Below are 27,432 nucleotides of genomic sequence, written 5' to 3'. Positions count from 1 at the left end.
ATAAGCCACCCAGTTGACGGTACTTTGTTATGACTGCCCTAAGAAACTGATCCAGCCCCCTAATGTCCAGAACATTGGCTCCTGGAAAAGAAAATATTCTTCCCAACATCCAGCGTCTAAGCACAACAAAATAATTGTTAGATTTGAATAAAAGCTCTATTCAGACTTTGTCTGCTTTCCAGTCCAAGGGGATCTATCCAATTCAGGGGCTGGTGCTTTTAGAAAGAAAATTAGACTTTTAATTACTTTCCCTGCCACTGCCACCATCACCACCCATCCTGTTAATGTATCAATTTCTTTGATTGAAAAGACTAGGTAAATTAAATATCTCTCTCTCAAAAAAAAAAAAAAAAAATCAGCCTAACACAGAAACAAAAGTGGAAAACACAAAGGGCCTCCTGCTCTGTACGGGATTTGCTTCATATCTCTGGCAGGAAGTCAGTTTGATCTCATTTCTGAAATTACGTTTTTAATGTGGTTGGCCGTGATCAGCCATTCTGGTTCTCAGGAGCACTGGTGTCAGTGAAAAGCAGCTCCCTTGTGGACTGTTGTCAGGGCTGAAAGCTTCCTTACCAACTCCTCTGCCCCTGCCAGGCCAGGTCTTTTTGTGTTCTCTTCCTAACCTTGCTCCACTGAGCTAGGGTGTCAAGCTCTTCCCTAGCTTATGCCTCTGTATTTTCATCTACAAGCTTGGTAAGCAAAAGACCTCTGCATGCATTCACCACAAAGTCTGAGTCCCAAAAGGGACAGTAATGCTGGCAGTCACACAAGACCAAGGATCAGAGACCAGCTATCACTTTGAGGGCCCTGACCTACTGGGAGCCAATGTACTCAATCCATGGAAATTCAATAAAAAGGAGTTGGCTTAGGTGTTTCGAGGAGAGACATGTTTAAAATGCCCCTCTTGGTCATATCCCTTTAAAACAAAGATGTAAAACCATTCCAATAAATATGAACAATTTATCTCTGTTGGTGGCAAGTTGAGTAAGGATATGCAGAAAGAAAAAAAGTCAGAATAAAAGATAATAAGAGAATGAATGACCATGTGACACAAAGGTGAGAAAAACAAGTCAGAAAAGATCCATTTAAAACACTTTTCACAGACAGAGCAGGAAAGACACTGACAAAGGGAAACAGATGATGAGGGGACAGAGACAGAGAGAGACACACAAGGAAAGAGAGAGAAAGACACAAAAGTAGGAGGGGTCGCCCTTGGCTGTCTGACCGCCTTTTCATTTATTTTTCCTGTTCACATGGGTTTGGCTCTCACCCCTGGAAAGATGGCTCCCTAGTGCTTGCTTCAGTCTCGACTTCCCCCTTCAGAGGCCCTCTTGCACCCCCCACCCTGCCTGCATAATTTCCCCCTTAGCATGTCTCCACCAACACAGGGAACGGGAGAAGGGATGTCAACAGTCGTGGAATGCCAAGTGTACGCTTGGTTGTGCTCTAGGCATGTCAGTGACAAAGACAAGTAGGGCATGTTTGCTTCCCTCAAGGAGCTCTGGAGGAAGAGGTAAGCATGCCTGCTCTTTGACAAATGCAGTATCAGAGGCCCAGGAACACAGAGGAGGGAGGGCCAGGTCTGTAGAGGACTCAAGAAGGGAGATGTTTTGGAGACTAGGGCAGCAGAACTGGACCTTGGACTCTAGGGAACATGGAGAGTCATGAGAAGAGTGTTCTGGACAAAAGGGATGCATGTGCAAAGGTGTGTTTGGGAACAGGTCAAGCTCTGTGGCACAGGCTGTAGAGGGCCTGGGGTGAGGCTGGAGAAACAGTTACTCTGGGTATGCTCAGGATTTGGGCATGGTCCTACACATAAGGCATAGGGTGGGAAAGAAAGGGAAGGAGGGGAATCTGGAAGAGATTCTGGATGTAAGGTGAGCACCACTTGGTTTCCTACTCAGGAGAATCCACCTTGAGTGGATGAAGATGTCATTGACTGGAACAGAGAAGAGAAACATTTGGCAAGGAAAGATGTTGACCAAGATATCTAGAGGGAGGAGGAAATATGGTGAGATCCACTGTAATCAAGTTACATTTGAAATGCCTTCAGGACAGCCAGGTGAAGATGGCCAGTACAAAGCTGTAAACCCAGGTCTTGGCTTTGAGGAGAGAAGTGTATGGAGAGTTATTAGCAGCAAGACTGAGGTTGAGGCTAGCACAGTTGCTCACGCCTGTAATCCCAGCACTTTGGGAGGCCAAGTAGGTGGATCACCTGAGGTCAGGGGTTCAAGACCAGCCTGGCTAACATGGTGAAACCCTATCTCTACTAAAAATACAAAAATTAGCTGGATGCACACGTGCCTGTAGCCCCAGCTACTTGGAAGGCTGAGGTAGTAGAATCGCTTGAACCCGGGAGGCAGAGGTTGCACTGAGATGAGAGTGTGCCTCTGCATGCCAGCCTGGGTGGACAGAATGAGACTCCATCACACACACACACACACACACACACACACACACACACACACAGACTGAGGTCAAAGCTGGTAATTGGAGGTTGAAGACTCAGAGGAGATCCAGGATGTTTCATTTGAGCGGTAAGCAGAGGAAGAGGAGCATGAAACAGAGAGAGATGAAGAAACGGGAGAGAGGAGGAGAACCAGGAGATGGTATAGTCACCTTGTTAGTCTGTCCTCATGCTGCTAATAAGACAAACCTGAGACTGGGTAATTTATAAAGGCAAGAGGTTTAATTGACTCACAGTTTCACATGGCTGGGGAGGCCTCACAATCATGGCAGAAGGCAAGGAGGAGCAAAACCACATCTTACATGGTGGCAGACAAAGAGTGTGTGCAGGAGAACTCCACATTATAAAACCATCAGATCTCATGAGACTATGCACTATCACAAGAACAGCATGGGGAAGACCTGCCCCCATGATTCAATTACCTCACACAGGGTCCCTCCCATGGCATGTGGGAATTACGAGAGCTACACTTCAAGATGAGATTTGGGTGGGGACACAGCCAAACCACATCAGCACCAAAGCCAAGGAAGTGAGGAATTTTTAAATGAAGGAATGTTGTATGTATGTGTGGTACCCCCAACACTCCAATCAGTTCTGTGGAGGCAGAATCTCTCTCTGGGTCTGACAAACCATCATTACCTAATAGGAAGGTTTGCTCAGTTTTAGGAGACATGACATGGCTGTTGGATTTAATAGAGCTTCCTTTTGGATACCATATAGCAAGTATTTACCACCAGCAGCTGGTGACCACACTATAGCCCCAAATTAGAACAGTCTGGGAGGTTGTGGACCTCACTTTATCCCCATATTCTCATGGAGAAAATTTTTATGTGTCTCCTTGCTACTTGGTGCCTCTGATGTCACACTTTTCCTTGTGTCTTAGTTATTTGTGGTCCTGCATTATCACTCTTCCTAGACTTGAAGCATTTAGACATCCAGGAATTCACATCTTGTTTCCTTTTGCACCCCTGGTACTTCTCTCATGTTTTGTACTCATTGTGTACTCACTAGAGGTAATTGCAATGTCTGCTCAGCAGTTCAGGGACAAATGAGGAGCAAACTGAGGTCTCCCAATTCCCAACTTACAGCTTTCCAGCCCCTGAAGTTCTCTGTTTTATTAAAGGGCAGGGACATTCGCACCAGCCCTCTCATTTCTAGTCATATTAATCAGTTTCAGGAAAGAAATGTGTCTAAGGGGAGAACAGTTGATGGGCTGGACTGACTGGTTGAGGATTCAAAGCTGTGATTTTAACTACTTTGAGCAGGCTTGTTTTTTTTCTTTTCCTAACCTAAAAAAGCATACTCAGCAGACATGAGTGAGCTGAGGAATTTCTCTTTTGACAGCTGTGGGACATCTGAGATATCGTATACAGAGCACTTCTAACCAACCTAGAAAGACATGTGTCCAAAACGTGTTCAGGAAAAGGACTGATCAAGAGTGAGAAAAATAAGAGAAAATCCTCTTAAAATGTTTTGTTGAGAGCAACCTCAGGTTCAAAACTTTGTGTCAGAAGACACATCCGATTCACAGGACTTGAACCAGCCCATTTGGGTAGATGACTAGAATAATTTGGTCTATGAGAAGTTCATAGAAATTGTGAGCTGTCAGGGCCTTCTGTGGTCTGATCAAATAGCCACATCTGTAGGATGAGGAAACAGAGGCCTAGAGAGGTTAGTGATCTCCCCAGGACTAGTGGCAAAGCTGAGATTCAAACCCAGGCCATCTGCTTGTCAGAGCCCCTGCCTAACCTCTCTACCATAGAGGCAAGGGTTTATTTTCTTCTCAATAAGAGGGCTCACAAAATATTTTCTCACATTTCAGTCCCGTCTGTTGCTTTATACACCTCATCCCTTGAATACCTTGGGTTTCCATCAGCACAGCAGAGTTTTGCTGCCCCATGGATTGCCTCGGTATGGGGTCAGTGCCTTGCTGGTGTGGATGAACACATGGCCACACTCAGTCTAGTTGCCTCATAGTCACTTGGAGAGCACCTTAAAAAACAGGATTCTGGTGAGGGTGTTCACTGGACTGGAGAACTAGGTCTGGTTATCCTAGGGCTTTAACTCACCTCTACATTGCCTATTTAAATATTGTCTGGGCCGGGCGCAGTGATTCATGCCTGTAATCCCAGCACTTTGGGAGGCCGAGGCGGGTGGATCACCTGAGGTCAGGAGTTCCAGACCAGCCTGGCCAATATGCTGAAACCCCATCTCTATTAAAACTACAAAAAATTAACTGGGAATGTGGTGGCAGGCACCTGTAATCCCAGCTACTTGGGAGGCTGAGGCAGGATAAATGCTTGAACCCAGGAGGTGGAGGTTGCTGTGAGCTGAGACTGCACTATTGCACTCCAGCCTGGGTTACAGAGCGAAACTCCATCTCAAAAAGTAAATCAATCAATCAATCAATCTCCTCTGTAACATCCCAACAAAAGGTCTTCCAGCCTCTGCCTGAAAGCAACACATAGAACCATAGCGGGGAAAACTCATCTTGGGGATCTGAGACATGGAATGAATTCCCAGCTCTGATTCTTGTGAGTTTTATTACCTTCAGCCACTACCTACTCCTTTTGGTTCTCTATGTCATCTTTAAAGTGGAAGTGATCAGGATTACCAACTGACAGCATTATTGTGAGGACATGATGACAGATCTGAATGTGCCCAGCGCACAGCAAAAGGTGGGTTTTGGTGGCATGGCTCCATTTGCTCTAAGGCTCTGGCTTAAAACTCTTTTAAGTCCCTAGTTTTGCCCTCTGGAACTTGAAAGCATTTTGCCTTTAATCGCACTAGTATTTGAGCTGGGATTAAATTCATGCAGTTCAGCTTCAAAATTTATACACCTATAGCAAATTAAGCAATATCAGTTCTTCACCTGCCTAGAATAACCTTATCTTCTCCTCTGTTCTTAGGAAACTTCCTAGCCAAACCCTTAATATCTGTTGAAAGTGTTTCATCCTTCAAGATGTAGCCCAGCAGTTGCTTTTTCTGTGAACCTTCGGTCCTCCCAGGCAAAGAGCCTCCCTTGTTCTGTTTTCCCCGAGGCCTCTTAGAGTTAGGTATGGGCAAGTTCATCCCCCAGCTGGACTGGGAGTCCTTGAAGGGTAGAAGGTCTGTGCTCGGGCAGCCTGGTATCTTCCTGTGTTTGAAAACAGGGAGGAATGGAACCCCATGTTCACATTAACGCTCAGCAAGTCCTGTCTCTTTAGAGACAGAAGAGTAAGTGGGGAGGTCCATCTGCATATTCTGAGGTCTGCCTTAACCACCAGGCCTTCTCGTATTGTCATGGATGCCACATTGCTCAGAGTTCATCTCCAACCTTCTGGTTTCAGAAATAAGCCCATTTAGACAGATGTCATATTGAAAAATGCTACAAACTGCTAAGGATTTCACTATGCCCTCTGTAGCCTGCGTCTTTCTGTTAGACTTTCTTACCCAACACACATACACATATTCTGCATGAGTGTTTCCTGGAAATTGCAAGCAGAGAACTGAATTGGAAGTCCAATCTGGGTTCTGTTCTCAACTCTCTTACTGCTCCAGACCCTAGGCCATGCCACTTTGACCAAGTCCCTTCACTCTCCTGAGCCTTAATTTTCCCATCTATAAAATGAAGAAGCTGAGCTAGTTAACTTCAGAATTTATTTTCAATTTTCTGTTCTGTGATTAAGAGCAGAGCCCTGTTTTTCTATCTGTAACATGGTATTGGTCACAGATAAGAGAAATAAGAATTGAACTTCCCGTGTGTATCTCCCACTGCAGTGTGCACGTGTGCGCACACACTGCCATCTGAGGCTGTGTTCATGTAATTGATTGATGGAAGGAGACTTGGCCCTTCTTCTCTGCAGCTTGATTATAAGTGAGCTAAACAGATGTCTTGAATTGGGTGATTGGTTCCCAAGATGCATTCCAGGGAGCAGGCTGGTGAAAAGGAAGTGAATGATTTCAAGTTCTGGGGCTCTATGACAAATGAACAGTGGTTGTGGGCAGAGCGGGTAGGGACCAGGTTGGGTACTTAGTGTTATGAAGCAAGTGACCAGATGTTGATGGCAGCTGGTGGATTAATAAGGAAGGTGACTGGTGAGCCAAGTACCCCTTAAGGAGATAATCCAGAAAAGGGGAGCCACAGTCCCTAATCATCTAAGCCTGGGCTGGAAGTCAGGCCCCCTGGGTTTCTACTGACCAGCTGGCTAGAGTGAAGTTAGGCAGCTTATTTTGGCCACCTGCCCAAAGGGGCAATTATTCTTAGCATGGTAGAGATGGAAGAGACCGGAGAATCATTTTATTCCCCCACTCCATTTTACAGATGAGGACACTGAGGTCTGGAAACCTTAAGTGACTTGTGTGAAGTTATATCACAGAGCCAGAGCTAGAACCCAGGTCATCTCACTTGAGGTCTTCCACAGGCAAGCTCAATCAGCCATCACAAAGGAAAGTTTGAGAGAGGAGCGCACGTTTCTCCATCACCCCTTTTCCTTTTACGCTTCCAACTGCAACAGGGCTTGAAACAAAGTTTTCTTCCTGCTGTGCTGGATATGCTCCCTCTTATATCCTCTCTGCCATTGCTGACTCCTGGAGACACTTAAAGAGTAACAGCAATGGCCAGGCACGGTGGCTCACGCCTGTAATCCCAGCACTTCGGGAGGCCGAGGTGGGCAGATCACAAGGTCAGGAGATCGAGACCATCCTGGCTAACATGGTGAAACCCCATCTCTATTAAAAATACAAAAAATTAGTGGGGCGTGGTGGCAGGCACCTGTAGTCCCAGCTACTTGGGAGGCTGAGGCAGGAGAATGGTCTCAACCCGGAAGATGGAGTTTGCAGTGAACTAAGATTGCGCCACTGCACTCCAGCCTGGGCAATAGAGTGAGACTCCGTCTCAAAAAAAAAAAAAAAAAGGAAAAAAAAATGAGTAACAGCAATGACACTCATCATTAAATAAGGCCAAACTGTGTGCAAGTCACCACACAGGGCACTCAACGTACACTATTGCATTTCACCCTCCTCACAATTCCAGGAGGTGGTCCCTGCTTTAATTCTTACTTTGCAGTTGAAAAAATTGAGGCACAAAAAGATTAAATAATTTTCTCTGACATGTGGAGCTAGTAATGGGACAGCCAAATTTCCAACTTGGGAGTCTGACCTCATGCAGGATCTGTGCTTCTAGTTACTCCATGCAATGCCTCCCCAGATACCCTGGTGCCTCTCCCATCCCCCTGAGAGGTTGATATAAAATAGGGCAAGGACAGAAGAATCTCTGTTCTAGCCTGCTTCTCCCTGGGTTCTCCAAGGTCAGGTCAGGTCAGTTCATCCCCAGGTTCCTGGTGGTAGATCTGAGGCACAGGAAGAAGACACAGTGCTATGTCTGCATCACAGGGCCAAGATGGTGAGAACATCCATCTATTAATATATGGTATCTCAGGGTTTCTAAAGCATGGCCACATTCATTACCTCATATGATCTTCACAGCAGATATATGTTTTTTTCTTTTCTTTGTTTTTGAGACGGAATCTCACTCTGGCACCCAGGCTGGAGTGTAGTGGCACAGTCTTGGCTCACTGCAACCTCCACCTCCCAAGTTCAAGTGATTCTCCTACCTCAGCCTCCTGAGTAGCTGAGATTACAGGCGCCCGCCACTATGCTTGGCTAATTTTTGTATTTTTAGTAGAGACGGGGTTTCACTATGTTGGCCAGGCAGATCTCAAACTCCTGACCTCAAGTGATCTGTCCGCCTCGGCTTCTCAAAGTCCTGGGATTACTGGTATTTATATTATTTTTATCAGCAGAATTAGTGTGATAATTCTCCCTGGTTTATCCATGAGAAAACCGAGACTCAAGTGGTTAAATGAATTGCCCCAAGCACAAGGCTGATGGGCCTGGAGCTGGGAGGCTTCCTAAGAATTCTCTAGTGAACTTTCCCCTTTGCTTCTGACCCCATGCTTTCCCTCACCCTGTTCTCACTGTGGCTCCTGGCCTGAGAACAGACATGCTCACCAGCAGGGAGCTTCCGGCAACCATCAAAAAGCATTTTGTTGGCAGAAGAGTACATGCAGGAGGAGACAACCCAAAAAGCTTTATTGGAGGTGAGTTGAGCCATCTGATCATTGGGAGATATTTGAAACCTAGCCATATATGGTTTTGCTAATTTATTCCAGAAAAAAATAGTGTGGATTTTCAGAATTTTCTACTTATTTAAGGTATTATTTTGTCTATTTGTCAGGCACAGCTTTGAATAATTATAATAATAGCAATCAGGATTAGAAACAGAATTTTAGTACTAGCCTTGCAACCAGCCGCTGTGCATTCTTTCCTGATCCCCATCATTCTCCAGCTTTTTCCTTCCTCTCAGAGGTCTCCAAGGTCCCTCATGACTCTGAAGGCCTACAGCTGGGACATTCTGATGAATCCCTTGAGCAAAGAAGACCCTCCCTGTGCCTCAGGATTAGTGGCCACTGAGAGAGTTCCCTTGAGCTGGGTACAATCTTTAAGGACTGACAGTGTTTTAAGAATGCTAATTTCTGGGGTTCCATTTAATGAAGTGTAGCGTTACGTGTAGATCTCTCTAAAGGCCAGCTGCAAGATAATTGCCATGTATGCATGATGTTTCATATGGTTCTTTACTGAAGACACTTAACCAGGCTTGTCAGGAATACATTGGCATTTTCCTGTGCCATGAAGAAAACCAGCTTCAGCTGGAGGGGCCAGTAAGTAAAGCCTGAGGATGCATGACAGGTGGTGGTTCAGTACTTCTGCCCAGCTCCCGTCTGGTGCTCCCCAAAGAGGTGACATTCAGAAAGACTTCTGCAGCCAGGAGAAATGCCCTCCACACTGTGTGTGAAGGACTCATTAATCAGTGGCATGGCCCTAAGTCAGTATTTTCCCTTCCCTGGGTCTTGTTTTTTTCACCTCTCCAATGGAGAAATGGTTGACCTCAAATGTTGCTTAAAATTCTAACAGCCTCTGACTGCAAATATCACCTAAAGGCAGTGCCAGCCTTACTTTGGTACAACAAAATACTAAAGAAATGGTCATGGTCATGTGCCATCACCTGCTTCAGACTGACAATTGGAATACTCTTTCTCAGGAGTAACAGGAAGTGTGTTCACAAAAGGCATGGTTGTGCAAATTTGGAATCAGCCAGTGTGCTTTGGGAATTCTCCACTCTAAGCACACGCCTCATCATCTGAAGCCCTTTCAGCTTCTCACAGAGATGACCTGACTGAGGCTTAGCACAAAACAGTGTCCCGTATTACAGAGCTGACAATGGCAGAATTGGAGTCGAATCTCAAGTCTTGTGCTCTATTCCTGTGAATCAATCATGATGATATTAAGGTCACTTGATGCATAAGACATATGGCCATAGACGTACGGGGAAAGATTGTACGACTGATTGGTATCACAGACATCACCATTCAACAAGTGAGGACAGTCAGGCCCGGCGTCAGGCTCCGTATCCCAGTAGTTAGACATCAAGTCAAGATAACTGGAGACAGGAAAGCATTTTTAGCGGGAAAATAACCCCAACACAAAATCACAATCATATTGTCATTTTAAGTGAGTGGCAAACCTGATAATTCCGTTTTCAGACGCAGATCCCATTGACCAAGTATTCAGTTAAATGAACTCTTATAGGCCCCTTCTGAAAACAGATACATCCTGATGGCCACAGAAACTTTGCCCACCCACCCTCAATTTTCTAAACTGGGATCCCAATCAGACCCAAGAAACACAGCACATATTCTGGAAGACATCAGTGATATGGCTTGACTGTGTTCCCATACAAATCGCATCTTGAATTGTAGCTCCCATAATCCCTACATGTCATGGGAGGGATCCGGTGGGAGGTAATTGAATCATGGGGGCAGGTTTTTCCTGTGCTGTTCTCATGATAGTGAGTAAGTCTCATGAGATCTGATGGTTTTATAAAGGACAGTTCCCCTGCACACACTCTCTTGCCTGCTGCCATGTGAGATGTGCATTTCTCCTCTTTCACTTTCTGCTATGATTGTGAGGCTTCCCCAGCCATGTGGAATTGTGAGTTTGTGAAGCCTCTTTTTCTTTATAAATTACCCAGTCTTAGGTATGTCTTTGTTAGCAGCATGAGAATAGACTAATACAATCAAGAAACCTAGATGGGAACTTTAAGCCCTGGGCTTTATTGCACTTGTGGTTTTGGCTTCTTGAGCCATATACCCAATGAGAGTCAGACTTAGATCTTGGTGATGTGTCCTCTGACTCAGTCCTCACCTAGGGCATCACAGGCCCAACTTTATAGGTCGTATCAGAGCTTTCAAGACAGCAAAGACACTCTGGCTCCTGTCCTGCCCCCAGCTTTGCCCTGCCTGTCCCTCTCTGGGCCCAGGTCCTTTCCTGCCTCACTTGCAGAGCTCATACATTGTTGTAGTATGAAGTGCGGCCATCCAGAAGAGTATTGGCATTCTAAATCAACACATTGGCTGATTCAGAATTTGCTTATCATGCCATTTTTTGAGCACAGCCTCCTGTCCATCCTGAGAAATAGTATTTCAATTGTCAGTATGAAGGAGGTGATGGCATATGACCATGACCATTTCTTTAGTATTTTGTGGCACCACAGTAAGGTTGGCATTGCCTTTAGGTGATACTTGCAGAGTCAGACGTTATCAGCTCTGCCTCACTTGTGGAGCTCGTACATTGTTTCCTGCCTCACTGCAGCCACAGACATGTCCATGTCTGTGTCTCTGCATGAGGTGAGCTATGTCTGCTGCCTTTTCTATTGGCAATCCTGTTTGTGACCTACTGAAAGGGCCTCAGGACTCACAGGAAGGAAGCACATCGGTAAAAGACCACCGAGTCCCTTCCTATCTGAGTAACATCAGATGTGACTTCACTTCTCTGAGCTCCAATGCTTTCATCTGTTGAGTGGAGATAAGAATCCCGCCTACTTCATAGGGATTAAAGAAGATGATCATGTCAGGTGCCTGGCATGGTGACAAGCCCCAGTGAGCCCTTGGCGAGTGTTATTACTTATAAATACACTTCCCACACACCTTCACAGAAGTCCTCTCCATAGGGGTCAGGGCTCTTCTATACATACTACAGCATGCGTTGCCAGGAACAAGAAAGTAAGTAAGACCTCCAGCTTTACTTCATAATAAGAGACAAAATCAAGAAAGATGAAGTGTCATGGAATTGATGGGCATGGCATTCTTCTCTTTTTTATGACTTTTCTTTTCATTCTGCAGTATTTGTTTCCAAAGCTCATAGTGACCTGAGGCTGCGAGGCATCATCCAAGGGGCTGATGTGGACCTGCCCTGGGGGGCTGCCCTTCAAGGCCCTGCCACCCTACATTCACTTGGAAACTGGGCAATGTTGGAGGGGATGTCTTTAAAACTAACTGGAGCTGCTGGCCCCCTACCTTGAAACTGACCCAAGGTGATTTAGAAAACTAATAGGATTTAGGAAACTAGTCTCTTGGTTAGCAGGCTCAGGTTAAGGAGGCATAAAGGGCCTTGCTCCAAGGGATTCTGGGGAAATCTGACATCAGTCTGGATACAAAGGAGGATTGTTTGATATTCTGAGCCCACTCAAGAGGAGACCCAAGTGTTCAAAATGCACCAAGCTCCCTATTCCCCTTTTGTGGTGTTATGGAGAATAGCTGGAACCTACATGCAGTCTCCTTGAGTGTCTCGGCCTGGCACATGGCCCTGGTTGGAAGGCCCCCATCTCTGCCTGAATAACAAATGCTGGGCTTCCTAGGCACAGGCCTTGGGCTTGACTGCTTTGGGAGTCTCACACATTCCTAGAGGCTACATTTCCACCCTCAGGTTCAGAGTGTTCAAGGTGGGTGGTCATTGACAACTCTTCTACAGCCGGGGGGTTTTGATAAGGGAGACTGGGTATGTCTTCAGGCAGGGTCACCCCTGTGGTTTTCTGATAGTTACCATAACATTCTTCTCAGTGGCTGTGCTTCATACTAAAACAATGTCTAGAAGCTAACTGTTAATGAATTCAGTCTTTAAAATGTGATTCATGCACTGGGAGATTTCAGGAAGTGAGTATCAAATGATAAAAATGTATGAACACACACACACATGTGCAGGTATGTGCACACATACTCACTTGTTCATCCTGCAACCATTATGTGCAAAACTTACACGAGCTTTCCTTTTTTTTTGAGACGGAGTTTTGCTCTTGTTGCCCAGGCTGGAGTGCAATGGTGGGGGTCTCGGCTCACTGCAACCTCAGCCTCCCGGGTTCAAGAGATTCTCCTGCCTCAGCCTCCCGAGTAGCTGGGATTACAAGCATGCGCTACCACACCTGGCTAATTTTATGTTCTCAGTAGAGACAGGGTTTCTCCATTTTGGTCAGGCTGATCTCCAACTCCCGACCTCAGGTGATCCACCTGCCTGGGCCTCCCAAAGTGCTGGGATTACAAGTGTGAGCCACTGCGCCCGGCCAAGCTTTCCTTTTTAATTCTTTGAGAATCTAGAGGCAAACCAAGTCCCCATTGAGTGTGATGTATATTCAACCTCCTTCCGTAGGAAATCTGTCCCTTGGGATGACAACAAGTCCCTGTTTAGGGGCAGCAGCTCCTCAGCAGAGGCAGGCTGAATGGTCTGTAGGTTTGGTTGTGTCGGCCCAGGGTAAGCCTATAGAATCACTGACCTTCAGAGATGAAGGGCACCATGGAGGATACATACTTCATTTCTTTCATCTTTCAAATGCAGAGAAACAGGCCTAGAGACAGAAATGGACCTGCTGGGGTCTCAGCTGCTCTGTGCAGGACCAAGCCCAGAACCATCCTCCCTGCTCTGCTAGAGCCCTTTCCCTTCACAGCACTTGACGCTCCTCTCAGCTGGCAGATCTTTTCCAGAAGGTTCCATTACCTTACCTCTCTTCCATGATGGAAACAACAAGAAAGTAGGTGGCAGTGATTTCACGTATGTGATTGGCAGGTCCTGGAAAGTGTGTCTTTTTCTCAACACTCTTTTTCAATGGTCAGATTCTCTTGGGTCAAAACAAAGAAGGTCAAGATCTCTGGATCCTCCTGAAGGTCACAATCATTCTGCAAAATGGGCCTGACATTGAGAAAATATAGATCTGTCCCCTCTCATGGAGAAGCCTTTTCAGATATGTAAAGTTTACAGGCTTTGGGTCTGAGAATAACCAAGATAAAACACTTCATGGGTTTCTCATCTATTGTGTAATTTAATCTTCAGCGCTAAATTGAGATTCTGAAGCTGTGGGAGAGAGACGAACAACACTGGATATTCCGCATTATCCAGTTCTAGGTCACTCTCTGGGTCTGCCTTGGGGTAGTCCTCTGATGTGGGGGCAAGAAAACTTTTTAAGCCTCAGCTTCCTCACCTATAGAGAGAAGAAGAAACCAACCACTTCTCAGTGTTGTTCTGAAGATGAGGTACAGTGATGGAAGGAAAACACCCAGGACAGTGCCTGGAAGACCACCAGGAGGGGCTGAGTGAATGTAGTTTCCCACCCTTATCCCTGGGTGGGTGTGGACCTGCCTCTGTGGTTGGGTTGCTTAAGGTTCAGCACTGTGCTGAAGCCCTCCACCCCTCTGAATCCCTCCCGTAAAGTAGATTCTACAGTCTCTACCTAACAGGCACTGAGTCGGAAGAGGGTGAAGGAGAGAGATTCAAGAAGCACACTAGGTCTAGAACCTCGGAAAAGACCCAAGGAAAATAAGATTTAACCTGGTGTTTTAGACAAGTCCCAAGGTATTATTGCCCAAGAGGCACTGAGGCTAGTTTGAGAGAGAAAAACCTGTGTCCACATTTTATAAGAAATTAAATCAGAATGTAGAAAAGCCCAATTCAGTTTCACCCAAATGAGTAGTAATATTAACTCCATTCCTATTTAAAGCTAGAAAGTACAGCTTTAACAGCTAAAAGGAGGTTGCTGCGGACTGAGAATTACAGAAGGAACTCATTTGGTAATCGGTACATTTGCATAGCCTGTTTTACTAGGCAGGATCTGGCCCAAACACAGCCAGTTATCACACTTAAACTCTCCAGAGTTCAAAGATCCCAGAATTAATAGGCTTAGTGCTGGGATTGTATATTCCACTGTCTGTTTGTTGAATACACATGTAGGGCACATTTGCCAGGCAGGACACAACTCAGACAGTTGGCACACCTCACCTCTGTCTTGAATAGAAATAGGTCATCTTTCATTGGAGGAGAAAAATCAAGATAGAGGATGGCTGCAGAAGTTGAATCTTTGGGAAAGGCACAGATAATTGTCAATGTGGGATGGGAGTGGCTGGGGGCTTTCTCTCCCTTCCTCTGACATGAACATCCACCAATGTGGATGTGTCTTTTTGACCCTCCCCGGAGGAGTTACATTTCATGGCTACGCCTCTCCTTATTAGTCAGGTTTCATAGCTAATCCTTCCTATGTCACTTTGGTGTTGCAAAGTACAAAATGTTGGACCAGTTTTCTCTTTGTAGTCTGCTATGAAAACCAGGTGTCTTCAAATACATCTTGAAGATTAAGGCAGCCTGTGGTTCCTGGACACCAACTGTAGAGCAAGTGGCCTATCAACCTAAAGTGAGAGCTACCCTTTTCAGCTTGTCACTATGAAGGCAAGTTGTCTGAATCGTGAAAGGGCAAGGAGTATTCACCTTAGGGCCAGAAGGATGGCAGCTCCTGGAAAGCAGCTGAGGAGCAGAAAGACACTCAACAGAAGTGTAATTGAAGGATTTTTTTTCTTTTCTCCTACACTTAAATAGTTTGGTTAGTGTTAACATGAATATTTTGCTCCCAACTCTGCAGCAGGGCCAGCTGTCTATGGGTGTGGACACCCATTGGAAGACAATCCAGTGACCAGCTGCCTGCCTTAGAATCTGCCCCCACTGTATTCTGAAATTTCCAACACCAGACTTGTCTTGGAGATTGGGGTAGTAGTAGCCTCAGAAGCAGCTGTTAAAATGCACAAATGCTAATTGGGACACAGCACCCATTAGCACTGTCACAAAGATTGAATTATCAAAATAGCTATTATAACTCTACTGAGGCCAAGGACTTTGGAATCTTTAAAAAGCCAAATCAAATGGGAACTTGAGAAAATATCTGGTCTAGATTTTATATTTGAGGAACTTGAGGCCCGGAGAGGTTAAGTGACTTATTCAAGGTCACCAGCAAATCGGTGGCAGAGATGGAGCTGCAGCCCAGGTTTCACCAGGTGCTTGTTCCTGGAATCTTCTAGTCTATAAGTCCTTTGTTCTGCAGATGAGAAAACCAAAATTCACACATGAGAGGTAACTGGACAAGCCTGGACTCAAACTGAATTCCTCAGATTGTCCAATATCTATCACATTATCCCTTTTTTTCTTATTCCCATGGCTTTGGGGAGAGGATGAAGTAAGAGGTGGTTGAACGTTTTGTGTCTTGGCGTCTTCCATTAATCCATAAGCCACCTTTGAGAGCCCACCATGTGCAAAGTTCTTCAGCCACTTTGTAGAGTAGACAATGAACAAGGAAGGGGAAGAAAAGCTGAGTGGCTCATGTACCCTAAAAGTGGGGCAAATGTGGAATCATTGGACAGAAAGAGTCTGCCTAGGGAAGCTCAACAAAGTACAAAACATCCCAGGGCATGGGCCCTTCCTGCCTCCCTTTTCTCTCTCTCCTTACCCAGTGACCCTCCCCAGTCACTCCCCAAGAGAAAATAAACCCTGATGCGCTGTCATCACCTTGGCCCTCTTCTCTGGACAGGAGATTGAAGGGTAGATTATAGGGCTGGCAAGGCAGGCTATGAGGAAACTCCAGTTCCCTGTGGCCTTTCTCTAATCAATCAGAAAGGACAGGGTCTGGCTAGCATTTTTCAGGGCATCCAATATGGACCAGGTCCATTTTTTCATAGGCAGGACATTTTTTGTATTATTATCTTTTTTTTAAATTTTACTTTAAGTTCTGGGGTACAAGCATAGAACATGTAGATTTGTTACATAGGTATATGTGTGCCATGGTGGTTTGCTGTACCTATCAACCTATCACCTAAGGTTTTTAATTGTTTTAATTTATGTATTTTTTCTTTTTTCTTTTTTTAAGGAAAAGGGCAAGCAGGTTTTATTTCTGGCCAGGCATGGAAAAGGAGAGAGCACTTGCTCTAAAGACAGCTTCTCCCAGAGCAGTGGGAAGCTGGGAAATGTTACAGGGTTAGACGTGGGTCAGAGGCTGTGTAAGCTTGTGTGGGGAAAAACTTCAGACACGCAGGTGCAGATCAAGAACATGCTCTTCATATGACACGTGTACAGAAAGTGGCAGTGATTCTCTTCTATGGGAGGGAACTTTCGCATTATAATGATATGCTAATGATCTAAAGGTGACAGGGGCCACTGGTTCTGGTTTGCTCTGGTTTTGTGCAGGCCTTATCTTCCTCTGCAAAACGTCCTGAAGTTCCCAGACCATCTGGAGTTCTTTTTTTATTTTTTTTTAAATACTTTAAGTTCTGGGATACATGTGCAGAACATGCAGGTTTGTTACATAGGTATACACATGCCATGGTGGTTTGCTGTACCCATCAAGCTGTCATCTGCATTAGGTATTTCTCCTAATGCTCTCCCTCCCCTATCCCCCCACCCCCCGACAGGCCGTGGTGTGTGATGTTTCTCTCCCTGTGTCCACATGTTCTCATTGTTCACCTCCCACTTATGAGTGAGAACATGCGGTGTTTGGTTTTCTGTTCCTGTGTTACTTTGCTGAGAATGATGGTTTCCAGCTTCATCCATGTCCCTGAAAAGGACATGAACTCATCGTTTTTTAAAGCTGCATAATATTCCATGGTGTACATTTGCTACATTTTCTTTATCCAGTCTATCATTGATGGGCATTTGGGTTGGTTCCAAGTCTTTGCTATTGTGAACAGTGCTGCAATAAACATACGTAGGCATGTGCCTTTATAGTAGAATAATTTATAAACCTTTGGGTATATACCCAGTAATGGGATTGCTGGGTCAAGTGGTATTTCTGGTTCTAGATCCTTGAGGAATCACCACCCTGTCTTCCACAATGGTTGGACTAATTTACACTCCCACCAACAGTGTAAAAGCGTTTCTATTTCTATTTCTCCACAGCCTCACCAGCATCTGTTGTTTCCTTTTTAATGATCACCATTCTAACTGGTGTGAGATGGTATCTCATTGTGGTTTTGATTTGCATTTCTCTAATGACCCGTGATGATGAGCTTTTTTTCATGTGTTTGTTGGCCACATAACTCTTCTTTTGAGAAATGTCTGTTCGTATCCTTTGCCCACTTTTTGATGGGGTTGTTTGTTTGTTTTTCTTGTAAATTTGTTTAAGCTCTTTGTAGATTCTGGATATTAGCCCTTTGTCGGGTGGATAGATTGCAAACGTTTCCTCCCATTCTGTAGGTTGCCTGTTTACTCTGACCCATCATCTAGGTTGTAAGCCCCGCATACATTAGGTATTTGTAGAGAGTGTGTTTTACCACCAGTTCTTACAGCCAACTTGAGTGGTAATTATCAGCCCAATGTACAGGTGAGGGAATTAATGGACAGAGAGGTGAGTTTTCTTGCTTAGAGTCACCGGGCTGGTAAAAGCAGCGCCAGACTTGGACTCAGGCCTCGTGTGTTGCTTGTGCAGGCTCTGCCCACTCACCCTCAGGCCCTCTCTGTGTCTTCAGGTAACTTCACAAGATGCAGAGCTTCCCACCATTCAACCTGTTAGTTAGCTCTGCTTTTTACCTGCCTTCTCTGAGAACATCTCCCATAATATGAGTTACAGAAAGGGCGCATTTTATTCTCTTAGGCCCCTTTTCACCAATACAGAGCCCTGTGGTATTGACAACTTATCTCCCCTGGACAGGGCAAAGGGTGTGGAGGAGATGAAGGCCAGCCTTGTAGTGTGGAGTGGAGGGGGCTGAAAAGCCACATTTGGGAAATGGTTTGTTCCACTGATCCTTGGCTATTATTGCAGGTCTGGAGTGCAGCTTTGACTTCCCCTGTGAGCTGGAATATTCCCCTCCACTGCATGACCTCAGGAACCAGAGCTGGTCCTGGCGCCGTGTTCCCTCTGAGGAGGCCTCCCAGATGGACTTGCTGGATGGGCCTGAGGCAGAGCGTTCTAAGGAGATGCCCAGAGGTAAGGGAGAGACCACTGGTGATGTCGTGGGTGGGTCAGGGCCAGGCTGGAATGCCTGTTTCTGTTTGAAATGATGAGACTTCACCCCTGTTCTGCTCTGTTTCCTTTGAAATCTGCTTTTAATATCTGTGCCTTTCCATGGCTTCTTTGGCCATGCAAGGAAGGGAGGAAGACAAGTCCCATCTCAAGTTCAGCCCAACCCTTTATTCTTTAACAAGTAATAAAAGTAGGGTTTCATAACTCTCCTCCATGCAGATTTCCCCATAAGAGAAAGTGCTGATTGGTATTTGAAATGGGGTTGCAAGATAAAATACAAGATACCTCATTAAATTTGAATTTCAGATGAACAGCAAATGATTTTTTAGTATAAGTGTTTCTCATGCAATAGTTGGAACACACTTAAACTAAAAACTATTCCAATTATACAAAACAATTCAAATGTAATTGAGTGTCCTGCATTTTTATTTTTACTGCCAAATCTGGCAATCCTAATTTGAAAGGTATTGTAGAACTGGCTTAAATGTTTGTTTCAAAGCCGTTCATAAATACTCAAGTGACATGTTTGCTTGGTGTGATGCTTTCTGTGGCCCTGAGCTGTTTATGAATGTCCCCTTCTTTATTATCAGGGCCTAGGAAAGGTAGGCTCAGAAGAAAGTAGTGGGCAGTTGTTAAATTGTGCTGACTTTCTTGGAGAGAGATATGGAGGCAGTAAGCCCTAGTCTAGTTTTATGTCTCACCAAGCCAAATCTTAGGGCTCCCAATGTCTTGAACCTGGAAAACTCGACTGACTCAGAATTGAAAGCCTATGTTCCTGGCTTTTAGGAAGAAGTAATAACTGAAATGGCAATGGGCTTATTGGACATTCAGGGTAGATTTTTCACTTTGCAAAGCACTCCCACCTACACTATCTCATTGGATTTCAATGAGAGAGGCAGGGCAGAGAAGAAAATTAGTGCTCAGAGAGGGTGAGTGACTTGCCCAACATCACACAACATGTACATGTGAGTCTGGGTCTAAATACCTGCTGTGATGAGTCCTAGACAAGGGTACTTTCCACCACATCATGCTTCTGTCTTTGTAGCAAGACCAGGACCAGAGCGTGCTCTGTGACCAGGTTCTTGACAGAGATCATCTCAGGCTCATGCTACTAGGGAGTCTAGCAGGTCAGGTCTCAGGTAAGCTGATGAGGGAGATTGGAGGTGGCACAAAAACAACTAATGCTCTCAGGCTTACACCTCAGCCTCTACCTTGTCATCAAAGAACCAAAGGAGACTTTCCTTTCTATATACTTTCCTGGGCTGACGTTTTGTTTTTATAACTCTTTTGGGATTGCTTGACCTTGACTTATATTTTAAGCTGCTTTTATCTGGATTTTGATAGGTATTGTAGTGTGTGCATGTGTAGGTGAATGCTCTTAACCAGAAAGTGCATCAGAATTCCTCTGGAGAACTTATGGAAAATACTGCCTCAATCCCATAACCTGAGATTCTGATTCAGTAGATCTGAAATGGAGACTACGTATCTGTGTATTTTATGTTTTTACTAGGAAATCTAGCAAAAAGTGGATATAATATGCATGCATAGATTAGAGATTACAACAAAACCAACAACACTTGCATTCTCACTGCCAAAAAGCTGAAGAATCTGAACATTATCAGTCTTTTTGGGGTTTGCTCTATCCCACCTAGATCACAAACTTTTCCTCACCCTCCAAGGTAATCATTCTCCTACATGTTGTGTGAATCACTTATTTGCTCTTTTTCATGGCTATACTACCTATATATATAGCTCCAAATAACATATTGACTAGGTTTGCATGTTTTCAGCCTTGTATATAAATGGGATTATACTGTCTTTGATCTGTTCACTTTGATAGATGTAGCTGTGATTCATTTGCTTTTGATAATATATTCATCTTTTGCATAAAAATACACAATTGATCTCTTCTGCTGTCATTGAACATTTGAATTATTTCTAGGTTCTTGCTATTGCCATCAACACTATTGTAAACATTTTTGTACATCTCTCTTGGTGCACATGTTCAAGATTTTATCTAGAACAGGGACCCCTAACCCCCAGGCTGCGGTACCTGTTCAAGGCCTGTTAGGAATGGGACACATAGCTGGAGGTGAGTAGCAAGTGAGCCAGCATTACTGCCTGAGCTCTGCCTCCTGTCAGATCAGCTGCTGCATTAGATTCTTATAGGAACGTGAATCTTATTGTGCACTCTGCACACACACAGGCATGCAGGGGATCTAGGTTGAGTGCTTCTTATGAGAATCTAATGCCTGATGATCTGAGGTGGAACATTTTCATCCCAAAACCATCTGCGGAAAAATTGTCTTCCAAGAAACTAGTCCTTGGTGCCAAAAAGATTGGGGACCATTGCTCTAGAGCATGTAACTAAGAGTGGAATTGCTGGGTGAGAGGGTCAGTGCATCTTCCATTTCATTGGTTAATGCCAGTCTATTTTCCAAAGTGGTTGCACCAATTTGTACTCCCACTAATGATATATTGGTATTCTTCCCCATGGCTTTACATCCTCATCAATACCTGCTATTGCCAGCCTGTATTTTTTTATCTGTGTGGTGAATGAAATACAGTATCCCATTGCAGCTTCAATTTTCATAGAAGTCTGTTTTATTTTATTTTTCATAAGTTTCTTGGGTGATTCTGAGGCATAGCTGGGCTTGTAATACTGTTGACTTACTCTCATTCAGACTTACTCCCATTCAGTCACCCCTAGGACTATCTCCAGAGTCCAACATTTAACCTCTAGAAACATGCATTTTTGGTCACTACAGATTTTTTAAAAATTTATATTCCAGGAGTGGAATTGTGATTACAGTTCAGTGAGATCAAGAGAGAGGGACAAGAGGAAATTGTGTTCTTTGTGAATTCCACTGATGGTATGCAGTCACACATTATAACTTTGAAAGTTTGTGCTTTAAAAAAATTTTTAAGCAGTGCCAATACATTGTGCATTTCACTTGGTGACCTGTTTCTCCTCTTGCACCTGTGATTGCTGACACGAGTACATTATACTGAGGGCTATGAGAAAACAAAAAAGAAGGGGAAGAGGAGACAAGGAAGAAAATAAATAAATTTTTACTTCTCAGCATTCCTTAGCATGGAAACATATCAATGCCTTTTTGTTTTTATGAAGCTGGATCCCAAGGGTCAGTGCACACACTGAATATGAAACTTTCCCATTAGATGAATCAGGATTGGAATATCCATTTATTTAAAGTAAATGTTGTCAACTTCCATTGCCCTGAAAAGTCATCACTGTTAGCATCAGGTAGTAGTTAGCAATACTAAGGATGGTGGTGTGAACAACCATAGCAAAAGCTGCTGTGGATACACCAGACTCCTTTACCAAGCTCTTTCATGAACGGGCACATCCAAACATAACTTAAGAGAGGCTTACCACTGTCAGAAACTTCTAATTTTTCTGGAGTCTAATGGAGTGGTCTGTACTCACACAGCATGGATCAGTCATGGAAACAAGGAGATCAGCCTCCCAGCCCTCCCAGAAACTCCACTGCTTCAGTAATGACACTGAGAGGTGTTTGGAGCTTTCAGGAGTGGGTCTCTCATCACTTTTCTAGTCAATTCTTTACACCACTACCTTTCCCTGAAGTAGCATTGTTCCTCATGAAGCAGCCTACTGTAATAAACTCCCTTGACCTTCAGGGAAAGAAGTGAAGGTAAAGGAAGAGAAAACAACCCGTCCATTCTGCACAATGGCCAAGCAGGGTCCTATATTCCAATCCTAACTCCCAGAGCTTTAGAGTCTCAGTTTCTTGGTCATTTTGGCAGAAAGGGTGCTGGTGGTGAAGATGAGAAGTGGGGATGGGTTGCCTTTAGTATGATGTAGTCACTATTTTGTTTTCTAACTCAATATTCATGGGTCAGAGAGTATTTAGATGCTATTGCAATATTTATTGTCAGGTATAGAAGGGCCAGAAAAAGGCAGCAAGATGATACCAATCAAAGATAATGAACTGTAAGTGTATAAATCCTGAATGGTTTTAATTTATGGCCCCTGTAGCTGAGAATAATAAGGAAGATACAATTCAGAGCAGCAAGATAATAAAAAGTGATCATTTTGATGGAACATAATATTATAAATGAATAAAATCTTGAAGAACCATCAGATCGAGGCATTCTGTGACTTTTTAAGAAGTGCCAGGGGCCATGTTGATGTCTAACTGCTTCCAGTGTTTTGGAATGTAGTCAAGGTATTTTTCTTCTCCAGTAAGGCAAGATTTTATTCTGTAGCATGAATCCTGGCTTAAAAATGGAAAACACACTCTCACCCCATCCACAGAGTCCCCTCCCCAGCGCCTCACTCACAGGCACACACAGGAAAGATGGAAGCAGACTCCACTATTCTTCCTGGATCAGCTCAGCTCTCTCCCAGTGCTCCGACTCTCAGGTTTTTGCTTTGATTTGTTTTGTTTTGGTGGAGGGTCTGGATGTAGCACTGCTACTGAGGTTCTTCTGTTCATCAAGATGGCTTCGTTTTCAAAAGGTGGTGAAACACTGTCCTGGAGCCCTGGAGTGGCTAAGGACTTCACACATGGCTAAAGGCTTTCACACATGACTAGGGTATTGCAACACCAGGATGGGGTCATTCAAACTTCTGATGCACTCCTGTTGTACCCTTGTGTATTAGTTTCCTGGGGCTGTTTTAACAAATTCTTACAAACCGGATGGCTTAAACAACAGAAATTCATTCTCTCCTCATTCTAGAAGTCAAGAGTATGAAATCAAGATGTCTGCAGAGTTAGTACCTTCCGGAGGCTCTGAAGGGAAATCCTTTCCATGCCCCCACTCCTAGCTTCTGGTGTTGCCAGGAATCCTTGGCATTCCTTAGCTTGTAGATGTCTCACTCCAAACTCTTCCTCTGTCATCACACAGCATGCCTCCTGTGTCTCTGTCTGAAATCTGTGTCTTAACGGGGCATATGTTATTAGATTGAAGGTCCACCTTAAGTCCAGCATGATCTCATTCTGGGATGCTTGATAACATCTGCAAATTCTCTATTTTCAAATCAGGTCATCTTTACAGGTACTCTGGGGTTAGGATTTGGACATATCCCCTGGGAGCCACTCTTCAGCCCACTACGCCTTGGTTTTTCTCCCGCTGTGTCTGCGTTGGTGTGTGGATCCCATGCACCTGTGGACTGTGAATTCTCAGACCCTTCAGGAAGTCTGATTAGACAGGTTCAGAGGAGCCCAGATTCATGCCAGCATTTCTCATCCTTTCTTCAATTTCTTCCCCCACCCCAAAAGTTTGCCATGTTCTTAAAAGGGTCCCTGAACACTTCTCAAGTGAACTGTATCCCAGGAGTAGCAGGGACCTGAGTCACCTTTTGAACTGCAGGTGCAGGCTTTGTGGGAAAATCCTCTCAGGATATAGCCTCCTTTGCACCCACAGTCACTGCGGGCTGCAAATAAGTGGCTGAGTTGACTCTGAGTCTCACCTCTGACTCTTGATCTTTTGAGGCATTGATAGGCTACTGGAATGATAAAGGCCTGCCCAGCATTTCCTCCTTCATCAGTGAAACTCATCATTAGCCAACCCATTTCTGCCTTCAGGCTTCATTTGCTGATTGATGGGGACCTCTGATACCTACATGCGAATGGGTTTACCACTCTTCCTGGAGAGCAAGTTCCATAGGTGAGGAAGGGTAGGAGGTGTCCTCACAGATGAGGACAGGCTCTCAGTAAGATGGAGACGGATGACCTTCAGAGCTGGAGAATCACTGATCTTTATCCCGAGAGCACTGCCATTGTCCCTGCTCTGCACCACTGCAGAGTGAAATGTGCTAATGCAGGCTTCAAGTCCAGCATTGATGGCCGACAGGGTTCAGTGGTCACCCTGAAGTTCATCTGGTTAATGGGAGTCAATAATTACACACTTCACTTTGTCTGTAGGGACAGCCTTTAGCAAACCTCTTGTTTTAGAAGAATGTTGAAGTTGGGGAAACAGGAGAGGTAAGAAAACTGAAAGAGAAGAAAAATGTAATCGGAGTGACTGCTGATCACACACACAGAAATGCAGACATGCACTCACAGGCCGAACAATGTTCCTTTCTTTTCACTTGTTTCAAACCGGATGATCTAAACTGGGACTGTCCTTGCCAGGTATTCATAGGCTGCAGCTCCCCAGAGCTCCCTTCCTTTGCTGCTCTGTTCATGGCCAAGTTTATACTTTAAGTCAATGGTCTCCAAACTTTATTTTGTTGTATGCCCCATCGGTAAAATTTTTGAGCATGTACTCCTACGATGTTATATTCATCAATTATATGCAATTTTGTGTGCCTAATTGTATAATACTATTTATTAGCAAAGGTTTTTCTTGTCTTTTTTAGATAAAATAAATATAATTAGAGCCACACATCTGTCCTCTATAAATGGAATCAGACTTCCTTGTCTGTTAAGTCATCTCACCCTGGCCCAAAGGTTCCCGATATCTCTGTCCCTTTTCCAGTCCTTTAAGGAGCATTGTTGGGGCAGGGTTCTCCCTGTCCACTCTCTTCCCATTACATGGGCTATGCTGGCCAGGGACTCCTTCACCAGGAAGGCCTCACACACAGCTCTAGCCCCTGTGTTCCCTCTTAAGTTTCAAAGACCTTTATTCTCTTTTCTCAGAATCTGCATCGTTTGGAGAGGAAAGAAATAACTTCTTGGTTGAGTGCTACTGAAAACACTAACTCTCCAAAGTCAAGAGATATCTTTATAGAAATTCATGTTTTCATTTCAACTGACATACCTAAGATACAGGCTGCAACCAATATTTCCTACTGGCTTATCTAAAAAACTATCTTGGTGCTGTTTATGATGGTGAAAACTAGAAATAATTTAAATGCCTAAAATAAGGAATTAATTAAATAAAATACAGTATACCTAAAATATTATAACACAATTACAGGTATACTTTGTAAAAATATTGAATAATGTGGGGAAGTATTTGGAACCTATTATAAAAAGCAAGTTAAAGAATGTGTGTAGTAGAAGTTGTTTGTAAAAGAAAAAAAACTATGTACATAAGGAAAAAGTCCGTAAGGAAATATGCCAACACAGTAGCAGAAGTTATTTCTAGATAGATTAATTATTAGTGATTTTCATTTCCTTCTGTTGCCTTTGCTATTTTCCAAATTTGAGTTCATTAACATGTATTATTTTTATAATAAGATAAAACATGCTATTATTTTTAATACAAAGGGATAAAAAATTCTCATTCGAGACTGTATTCTATTGAGTTATCTTAGACTTTGGGGGAAAAATGTTAACTATTTTGTGTCACAACCACAGTCAAAAAAGCCCATCCAAAAATTCTGGCTAGGATGCAGTAGGCAAGCAGACAGACAAGCAGGTTATTTTCCTGCCTGCCTGCCTAGGGACAGCACATTGGCAGCTGGTATGGGCTTCCAAGTCCAGAGCACCCCACCCCATACCTCTTTCTGCTTGACTTATCCTTGAAGGGTAGGAAGAGGGAAATGTGGAAAATAAGTGTGCAGCAGGCTCAGGAATATACCCAGCAGCCAAATCCAGCATCTAAGTAAGAGTACAGAAACACACCCACTTCAGTTCAATTTTTGCCCCTGCAGACCTACCAAGAGGGCTCTGTGTGCTCATGCTTTTCATTTGAGCATGATTTCTCATCACACTAAGGTCACTGGGTGGATGTGTGGCCTTTTATCCCTGCCCGTCTTCTGGAATTCACCAGGAAAGCCCACATTAGTTCTCTGGTTCTGTTTGCAGAAGCATGCTACTCGTCTCTCAAGCAATATGGTCCCTGGCCCTTAGATCTGGACCCTTGAGCAATCACATCAACAAGTTGTGGTGTGTGATTCTTTCCATCTAATGTGATTCTGGTACAACTAGCAGCTGGAGTTTGGGCTCCTGAGAAAAGTTGCCTTAATGAGTGGCATTCTTGCCTCAGGGTTGGAACTTCCAGGGAAGTATTATTCACCTCCCCATCAGGACAGGCCTCTCCTGGGGTGCTGGGATGGATTATAGATGTCCGGTGAACATGGAACCCCTCCTAACTGAACCTCATGGGTCTGCCCACAGGGAGATGGGGAGCTAGGCATGTGGAGCAAGGAAAGAAGGACTGGCTGGGGAAGCAGAGGCCTGGCTCTGGTCCTAGCTCTGCCATTATGAGCATCACTTTACCTCTCTGGGTCTTGGGTTCCTCATCTGTTAGGTAATATCTTAGACTAGATGGTCAATAAGGCCATTTCCTGCTCTAAGACAAGGGTTAGGCATATCCAATACAAATGATGGCCAAATACCTGGCACAAAACCTGTAAGGCACAGAAATCTCTACCAGCCCAGAGAGAGAGACCCACCTCCTAAGGTTTGGCCATGGTTTCTGGAATCTAAACAGCCCAGTGATTCAGGTCACCCTTTGTACCGCAGTGCCAAGATAGAATCATTGCCTCCAGAAACCCTAGTATTTTCTCTGGAGGAGGGAAAGAGGAACTCCTGGCCCATCACAGCAGCTGAACTTGTCAGATTAGATTCCAGAGGTTTGGGAGCCTGAGGAGGGATCATAGCATAGAACTAAAAACTAGTATTGGCAAATTAATGCTTCCTCCAGCCCCCAACAGGATGTCCCAATCCCTAGAACCTGTGAAGATGTTACTTTATAGGGCAAAAGAGACTTTGCAGATGAGATTGTCTTGGATGATCTGGGTTGACCCAGTGGAATCACAGGGGTCCTTAAAAGGGAAGGAGGGAGGCGGGAGAGTCAGTGTCAGAGAAGGAATGTGAAGAAGGAAGCAAAGATCAGAGAGAGATGGAGATTTAAGGAGGTTACATTGCTGGCTTTGAAAATGGAGGAAGAA

The 27,432-nt window shown here is 44.4% G+C and overlaps 1 protein-coding gene across 1 annotated transcript in view; it reads left to right on the top strand.

Annotated features, from left to right (window-relative positions):
- ALK (ALK receptor tyrosine kinase) overlaps positions 1 to 27,432 on the top strand; it is a 540,180-nt gene that overhangs the window by 5,756 nt on the left and 506,992 nt on the right. Inside the window, exon 3 of the mRNA XM_017877049.1 lies at positions 18,405 to 18,569. Coding sequence (XP_017732538.1) covers positions 18,405 to 18,569 — 165 coding nt within the window. The remainder of the gene's footprint in view (positions 1 to 18,404; positions 18,570 to 27,432) is intronic.

The sequence above is a fragment of the Rhinopithecus bieti genome, unplaced genomic scaffold (genome assembly GCF_001698545.2).
Source record: "Rhinopithecus bieti isolate Rb0 unplaced genomic scaffold, ASM169854v2 scaffold_7681, whole genome shotgun sequence".
Classification (NCBI taxonomy): domain Eukaryota; kingdom Metazoa; phylum Chordata; class Mammalia; order Primates; family Cercopithecidae; genus Rhinopithecus; species Rhinopithecus bieti.
The sequence above is the reverse complement of the archived record's forward strand: the minus strand, read 5'-3'. Positions and strand labels throughout refer to the sequence as shown.